This window comes from Brassica rapa, chromosome A09, assembly GCF_000309985.2.
Source record: "Brassica rapa cultivar Chiifu-401-42 chromosome A09, CAAS_Brap_v3.01, whole genome shotgun sequence".
Classification (NCBI taxonomy): domain Eukaryota; kingdom Viridiplantae; phylum Streptophyta; class Magnoliopsida; order Brassicales; family Brassicaceae; genus Brassica; species Brassica rapa.
Window position 1 is genome coordinate 31,273,625 of NC_024803.2, and position 8,368 is coordinate 31,281,992.

Below are 8,368 nucleotides of genomic sequence, written 5' to 3' on the forward strand. Positions count from 1 at the left end.
TTTAACCAGTTCAAATATTCACAATTAATGTTTTTCAAAAGTATACAAAAATACCTAAAAATATAAAAAATATATTTTTGTGGAACAATAATAAACTCTAAAAAATCTTAATTTCGGGAAGAGAGAGTATTAATCTATTCTTATAGCTAAATGTGTGGAGGTATCTTCAAACATTTATCTGCATATCATTTATGTATCTTCCTCGCTACCTTTGACGTTGTAGCTAAATGTGTGGACGTGTCTTCAAACATTTATTTTGCTTAAATCATTTACCATCTTCGTCCTGGCTCAAACTCACATGTATATGCATATCAGTTGATTAATGAATGAAAATTTTAATTTTACTTCAATTTTTATAATGATCGGAGGGTGTCTAGAGCGAAGCCCAATATCATGTCACCATTTCATCTCAAAAAATGAATAACTTAATTCTTGGCAAGATTCCAATCCAAAACCACCAAATTTATGCATTGTCAAAAGTTTTTTTTTTACCACCAGATTATCATCGTTTGGCTACCTACCTAACCTTTACTTCAACCTACTAATTTTGTATTCGTTTTCTTAATATGTTGGTCCGTTTTGGGTGTGACCTCTCGTCGAACTCTCGAGGCATCACTCTTCTTCAGAACTCTATAATAATAATTAAAAAAAAAAAACAAAACCGTTGTAAAAAACAACAACATTGACAAAAAAAAATTGTGGACCAAAGAAGAAAACAGTGGTTATATTCTGAAATAAGTCATATTAAGATGGCCCCAATGTGTTTGCAAGAGTCAAGAAGGATCGACTTCCCAACCCATCGGCCGACCAAACCTACTGGATAAATGTATTCACGTTAACGACACGTACGACTTGATATTATCTGCCAACAGTTTTTACATTTTTATATGAGACGGGGAATCTTAAAACCCATAAAAATATGAATACTAGGTGTTTATATTAGAAGAATCAATCGGACTATTTAAATTAGGATACATCACGATGATGAAGTATATATAATACTAGAATAACAATGTCTTTATAAAATACTGAAAAATGAAAGTACATAACATAGTTGATTGATTTCTTCATAGTACGTACCAACTAACATTTTTGATTCATTGATTGATATTATACTATGTATAAAACAGTTAACGTTTTTGAACAAATATAATAACTCCAATCCCTAGTCTACTAATAGAAATCGCAATCTCAATAACCAAGAAAGCTACTGCTAGAGATGAAAAAATATACTGATAATGACATTGCAACCACCAACAAGTCCATAATTTGCGCCTAATTAAACCGACGTTTTGAATTTTTTGTTTTCTTCACATTTTCGGTAATATGAACTAAAAAGAAAGAACTTGAAAATTGTATTTCCTGAGGCATATGCAAGAAACCAATCAAAACAAGAATTCAAAAGACAAATGTTTCAAACTGAACACAAGAAACAAACATTCTTTCAAAAGAAGAAAATCAAATAACAAAAACACAAACCAATAATCTTGAGCATTCAAGGTTAAACATAAGACGATAAAGTCTAATGAGTAGTGACTTTAAGACTGAAAGATTTGTTAATCCAAGCCCTAAAGCTTCTTTTTCTAGCTCCGTTAATGGGAAAACTCGATCTTCCATTTTCTTCCTCCAACTTCTTCTTTTCCTCTGACTTCTCACACAGCATGAAGTTCCTCGCTCCCAACGACCCAATTGCTTCCCATGGACTCAGAGCTGCACAAACATTTTTTAAAAGAAATAAAGAACTCAACATAATCACAAAAAAAAAACCAATAAATGGATGAGACTGATCTCACCTTCAGGTCCAACCATGGGACAATAGAAAATAAAATCGTTGAAGTCAGATCCGAGAATGGGAAGCCGACCTTCTCGAGCGTAACATTTAAGAGCAGTGTCGATCACAGCAGCAACCAGATCTCCTTCGTAAGCAACGAACCGGATCGGACCGGGGCTACCAAGAAACGTAACGCTGATCAAGATTCTGTTTCCCTTAACCACCTCTCTCTTCTTCAGCTTGTACAACATCTTTCAAAAGTAATTAAAAAATCGCTAGAAAAATAGATGTCAAACGGGAAGGAGAATTTCACGGGTCGATGCCAAGGCAACGGTAGTACCAGCCTTCTTTGCAAGATCCGAATGCGAAAACAGAGTCTGAAGACAGAGGGACGAAGAAGCTTGCCCTTTGGATTGGAAGGGAGAGCCTAGAGTTATCGCAGATCGGATTAGGTTCCACCATTCACAAAACTTCACCGAATAAAAATATTATAACGTAGAAAAAGAGAGAGAGAGAGAGAGATGGAAACAAAATCAGCGAGGAAGAGAGATTTAGGTATTCGTCGATCGCAACGAGAAGCAGGAATCTGAGAGGAGGAGCCGAGGATGAAGAAGAAGAAGAAGAAAAAAAAGTAAAATCGAATTTGTGATTCTTGGTGAGAGGAGAGGTGTGTATATAAATCAAGAGATTAATGTTAAGAGATAACTGTTATGTTCTGTCGTCGCTTCGGTTATTTTTGGAGTCATTCGTTTTCTTTCTTGAACGCGTGTTCAGGTATATTTTAAGACAAAACCTAGATAAGCATCTTCTGTGCATACTTTTGCATGCAGACGCGTAATATACGTACGTGACAGTTGACAAATTTCTGGATGAAGGTATTATTTAAAAAAAAAAAAATTAATTAGCAATTTGAAACCATTGATAAGATAATATTTTTTAAAAAATATTGGAAGATATAACTAAATTGATAAAATAAAGAGAAAAAGACTAGAATAGCACCAAACCAAGTTTTTGTTCCCAAAATAGCACTCAAGGCTCAAAGTCACAAAAATATGTTTCATTAAAGAGGTAAATATACACTTATACCCTTTGGGTTAATTAATCCAAACCTTAGGGTTTAGAGTTAAGGGGTGGGGTTTTGGAATTAAGGTTTAAAATTTTATAAAAAATAAATACTAAAATAAAAAATAAAAATTTAAAAAACAGTTTCAAAAAAAGTATTTTTAAATTATAAAAAGAAAATTTGAAAAAAAAAAGTAAAAAAAAAATTTTGAAAAAAAATTTCAAAAAAAAAATTATAAAAATTTCGAATCTGAAAACATATAATCTGAAACTATAATTTTTTTTTCATTTTTTTATTTATTTTTATTTGTTTATTTAATTTTAAACCAAGGGTATTAAGGATATTTTACCCTTTAATGAATGTCATTTTTGTGACTTTCTCCTTCTAGTGTTATTTTTGAGACATAAACTTCAAAAAGTGCTATTATTGACAATTACCCTAAAATAAAAGCAAAATGATATATTAATTCGGTGACTGGTCTAGTATCACAATTTACACTAGTCTTGAATAAGTTTCCGTATACCCTAAGGTAATCTATTCTTATATATTAATTTAGCCTCACATATTAGGGAGGGTGTGTATCAACTAGAATGATTGGGATCTTTGTAACTTCACAACCATTGGCAACACGTTGTTGTAGACTCGTAGTCATATATATATAGAGCTGGAGGGATATTTTTCATGATCTAAACCCTCACTTTTTTTTCTGTTATGTTCTGACTTAATTGGGTTTCTTATTCTCAGGCAGAACACTGTTTTGATGAAGAATTCTTGTGGGGCTCTGAAGCTACTACATTGATTCAATATTTTTGGTGCTTTATCTCTTGTACTCTTTTATGATCCACGAAGATAGCATGAATATTACCAATCAACTAAACTAGCACATGTCTTACCTAAGAAAGTGTCGGGCCTGGGACCATGAAGATGCAAAAGAGAAGTTGATATCTTTTAGATTTATATAAATGAGATTACTTTCTATCTTTATACAAAATACCTTTACTGAAATGTTACATCAAAAGGAAAGCCTATTCAACTACTACTAACAAGATCCGTATAGGACAAAAAGATGCTCCAGAAGATGCTTGCTAAGACATAGGTTAAAGAAAAAGTCACAGACTTTAGAGGCCACAAACATAACTTGCTCCTAACCGTTCTTCCGCAACTCGTGCTCTTTTAAGAAACATATCAGAGGAAGAGAAAGCTCTGTCAGAGGAGACATGGAGGATCTTGTGGGACTTCTTAGGATCCGAGTGAAAAGAGGGATGAATCTTGTTAGTCGAGATTCTCAGAGCAGCGACCCTTTCGTCGTCGTAACCATGGGTTCTCAGGTACTATACACACAAATGCACTCTGTTTCTCTCTTACATACAACAGTCAGGAACTCTTGTTATATCTTGTTTGATTTGTGAATCTGGCTCAGACATTAAAGACTCATCGTGTGGAAAATAACTGTAACCCTGAGTGGAACGATGAACTGACGCTTGCATTCAATGATCATAATCAACCTGTGATTCTCGTGAGTTACTTCTTCATCGTGTTTGAAATATACTTTGTCGGTTTCTGAATGTTTTTTGTGTATTTCCCTTACAGGAAGTTTATGATAAAGATACATTCACTTCCCATGACAAGATGGGAGATGCGGAAATAGACATCAGGCCGTTTCTTGAGATTCAAGCAATGGGTCTTCAAGAACTCCCTGATGGAACCGAGGTCAAGAGAGTGAAGCCGAGTACAGACAATTGCCTGGCTCAAGAGAGCAGGATCACGTTCAGTAATGGAAAGATCGTCCAGGACATGATTCTGAAGCTCAGAAATGTCCAAAGCGGTGAGGTTGAGATTCAAATCCAGTGGATCAGGGTTCCATAGGGTCAAGCGATCGTTGAAAGAAGACATGAAATAAGCATAACTGTTAACTCATTTGTATTGAGTTTAATAAATGTGGTGACAGTGTCGATATGCTCGTAGCTAACTCAAATGGTTAGAAATTGCATATGCAAACAGAAACAGTACAAATCTATTTATTCCTTGGACAAGAGGTGTTCATTTGATCTCTTAGTAATGATTCAAAGAACTGAGACAGAGTTTTAGTGTAAGCCGCATTCGTCTCATCAATCGTCTTTATACTCAACATATCTCAGTTCACAACACTTGCAAGCACTACTTGCTTTTGCATTACATGTATTTGATCAGTCCAAATTGTGTTTAGATCTAGATTTATAATAAATTTTATAAATGATATACCCGAGAAATATAATCTTTGATGAAATAATGTTTTCTTCGATAAAAAACCTTTGAGGGATAATTTAGATTTATTCCAAAACCGGTAAACAAAAACAAACGAAACAAAAATTTGTAAAGCTTGATCAATATTTTATTTAGCCGATCGGGACATTATAAGATATTCAGACGCTTTTATAGTTTAGATTAAAAACTCTATAAATTAATATTCGATAAATTAATAAATTTTTATTTTTCAAAGTGGACTAATGTAAAATATGACATAGAATATTTTTTAAAATATTAGATACATATATAATTTCACTAAAATTTTAAATTAATAATTCTATAAATTAATAAACTTTTATGTTTCAAATCAGAATAATTAATATATATATTTATATTTATATTTATATAAACATAAACAAAATATTTTATTATTTATTTTAAATGATTTCATCTTTAATTTTATTGTATTTCACTATTTTGTTGTTAATTCATTGAATTACATATAAAATTACATTTGTATCTTATCATACGTAATCAACACACATAAAACATATCAAATAATCTAATGAAAAGAGCTAAAATTCAAATCTATAAATTTTAACTAATATATAATAATTGATGACAAAAAAAACTAATATATAATAATCATAAAATGAAATATTTTTTATTCTTTTCAATAAGAAAAATATTTTAAAATATAAATCTAAATACATAAATTCGTAAATTTTCTATAAATTAATAAATTATTGTACTTCTGACATTACTAATTCATTAATAATTTACTGTATCTCATAGCTGTATAAAAACGTGTCTCGGCAGACGTTAAATTCCCCTTATAATATTTTGTATCTCAATAAAAAAAAGATCCTCAGACACAGTGTATTGTAAATGCCATGTATGTATATAAAAAAAATGCCATGTATGTAGTCATAACAAAAAAAATGTATGTATATTCATATGATGTTTATATTTATATAATATTGACCAAAAATTGATGATAATTATGGTTTCATGCATAACTGCATTACAGCATAAGTATGATTTAAACCCAAAAAATTGCATAAGTATGATTTTTATTTATTTTGTCACAACATACAAAAAAGGGAAAGCTCATACGCATACATGTTTTTTTTTTCCATAGGCATACATGTTACAAACTTGTAACTTGATAAAAACATAGCATATACTTACTACTCCATATAATACAGAAATATGAATATACATGCATGTACTACATACATACATGCATGCACCACGGCACCAGACTCATCATACATAGGGTTTTAAACAAACCGAAGTATGTTACAAAAAAAAACAAGCAGAAGGAAGTCTTCGTTCTACTCTGTGGACAGTAGGTGTTCATCGATCTCTTTGGACATTGATTCCAAGAATGGAATTAGAGTTTCAGGATGAGCTACCTTCTCATCAATCCTCTCATACTCCAAGTGCCACCTCGCCACACTTCCGGATCCTCCTTGCTTTGGTGTTACCTGTTGAGAGATTTCAGAATATTGACTCAGATGAAAAACCAAATTAAAACTCCATCGAAATAGGAGTCACAAAATTTAGTATTACTTGGAGTGTTATCAAGAAGGTTTTGTACTCCTTCAACACATCTCCCTCTAAGACCCTGAATTTTATCAGATTCTTCTCCGGATCCACCGCTTCGATCCTATCCTTTGCTACTTTTGGCTTTCCTTCTGCACCCAAAAATCGTTCACAGATGAAATGTTAAATGTTTTTATCATCAAAGACATACCCATACGCTTGGTGTGAAACAGTTAAATATTGTTTTCTTGCATAAATCGCTGACATTAAAACTAATATTTGTATCTTCGTGAAGAATTATCTTTACATATAAAATATTTTGTCATTAATTACCATGAATGTAGTTCCACAAGACTATGCTTCCAACTTTGTCCCACTCTCCCTCGTGCAGCTCAACTCCCCCAATGTGGCGAGGGGTGGCATTGGACACGTGGTGTGGCCTTTTAGCGAACATATGGTGGAACTTCTCTGCAGAAGCTTTGATATCAACATCTATCCAAATTTCTCCAACCATACTATCAGCCTTTGTCTCTAGCTCAGTCGCAACCTTTGTCTCTGGCTCAGTCGCACCCTTTATCTCTTGCTTCATTTCTACCTCTGCCATTTTCTACGAATGATTTGCTTCTCTAGGTTACTTCTGAATGGTGTGAGTGAATGCCTTTAAAAAGGGAGCAATTATTGTAATAGAAGAAGACACATGAGAGTAGGTTTAATTTGCTTCAGAGTGATTACTTCATTGTCCCCTTGAAATTGAAGTGGCAGTTTTATACATTTAATCTTATCCTAATATATTAGCTCAGCGCGTCATTTATGACTCAACCACTCTTTCTACAACGTTCTACAATGATTATCTAATCAAACGCATGATTCACGTTGTTTCACTTCCGGCATTCAGGTTCTCTTACCATTAATTTCCAAAATTGTTGAAGTTGTAATGATTTCTAATTTTCAAAAATCTTTTTTTACTCTTCCAAGATTTTAGCGAAATAATTTCTAAAACTAGCTAATGATTACCTATGTTTAGGCTTGGACTTTTATCCTAGATCTAGATTCGATCCGAGATTTATTTTTTAGAGGCTCATAAAGGTCCATTTACAGGCTATGGCCATAAACGTCTATATGAAATTCTAACAACATCATGGCATGCTCAATTATCTCTTAACCTGGCTATGTTAGACTCATTAACTATTATTGTAGCTCACCATATGTATTCCATGTCCCCTTATCCATATCTAGCTACTGACTATGCTACACAACTATCCGATCCGAAAATCCAGATATTCGGAGGGGCCGAATCTGGATCTGGATAGTAAAATATTGGATCCGTCAAAGCCGGATCCAGATATCTTGATTTTTTTAGTCCGGATATCCGGATCCGTAAGTTTTATTAATAACTATTTCAAAAATAATAATATCTATATATAAAAACTAACTTTATTTAAATATATTTTCATTCTTATAATAGTATGTAAATTTTATGTAAATTTTATGTAAATTTTGTAATATTATACATAGAAATAATTAAAAACATTATATAGCTTTTTATTTTTAAATTACTTTAATAGTTTATATATTAATATTATTTTTTTTTTTTTTTAAGGATCCAAATCCGGATCCAGATATCCGCCGGATATTACAATTTTTAGAAGGATATCCGACACCCGGATTATCCGAGAACCCCAGATCCAGATAAGGATAGTAAAATTATGGATCCGCCGGATAAGGATCCGGATCCGGATACCTTAAAATGCCCGGATACC

General features: G+C 32.5%; 3 protein-coding genes across 5 annotated transcripts; 1 reads left to right on the forward strand and 2 right to left on the reverse strand.

Annotated features, from left to right (window-relative positions):
• On the reverse strand, positions 1–2,715 carry LOC103840792 (uncharacterized protein At4g22758). 2 transcript variants are annotated; one of them, XM_033280410.1, is made up of 2 exons: positions 1,863–2,715; positions 1–1,710 (listed from the first exon to the last, which is right to left on the reverse strand). In XM_033280410.1, the coding sequence occupies exons 1-2, from the start codon at positions 2,020–2,022 to the stop codon at positions 1,523–1,525; spliced, it is 348 nt and encodes a 115-aa protein (XP_033136301.1). In that variant the 5' UTR covers positions 2,023–2,715; the 3' UTR covers positions 1–1,522. The 2 variants fall into 2 exon arrangements, with proteins under 2 accessions (XP_033136301.1, XP_009115559.1); XM_009117311.3 differs by having other exon boundaries at positions 1,794–2,554.
• A 404-nt stretch (positions 2,716–3,119) lies between these two features.
• On the forward strand, positions 3,120–4,927 carry LOC103840793 (protein C2-DOMAIN ABA-RELATED 8). 2 transcript variants are annotated; one of them, XM_009117312.3, is made up of 3 exons: positions 3,140–4,162; positions 4,255–4,350; positions 4,425–4,927. In XM_009117312.3, the coding sequence occupies exons 1-3, from the start codon at positions 4,052–4,054 to the stop codon at positions 4,698–4,700; spliced, it is 483 nt and encodes a 160-aa protein (XP_009115560.1). In that variant the 5' UTR covers positions 3,140–4,051; the 3' UTR covers positions 4,701–4,927. The 2 variants fall into 2 exon arrangements, with proteins under 2 accessions (XP_033136249.1, XP_009115560.1); XM_033280358.1 differs by lacking the exon at positions 4,255–4,350 and having other exon boundaries at positions 3,120–4,162.
• A 1,189-nt stretch (positions 4,928–6,116) lies between these two features.
• On the reverse strand, positions 6,117–7,353 carry LOC103840794 (MLP-like protein 43). The gene is made up of 3 exons (XM_009117313.3): positions 6,942–7,353; positions 6,636–6,760; positions 6,117–6,550 (listed from the first exon to the last, which is right to left on the reverse strand). The coding sequence occupies exons 1-3, from the start codon at positions 7,210–7,212 to the stop codon at positions 6,398–6,400; spliced, it is 549 nt and encodes a 182-aa protein (XP_009115561.1). The 5' UTR covers positions 7,213–7,353; the 3' UTR covers positions 6,117–6,397.
• Between the last annotated feature and the right edge of the window lie 1,015 nt (positions 7,354–8,368).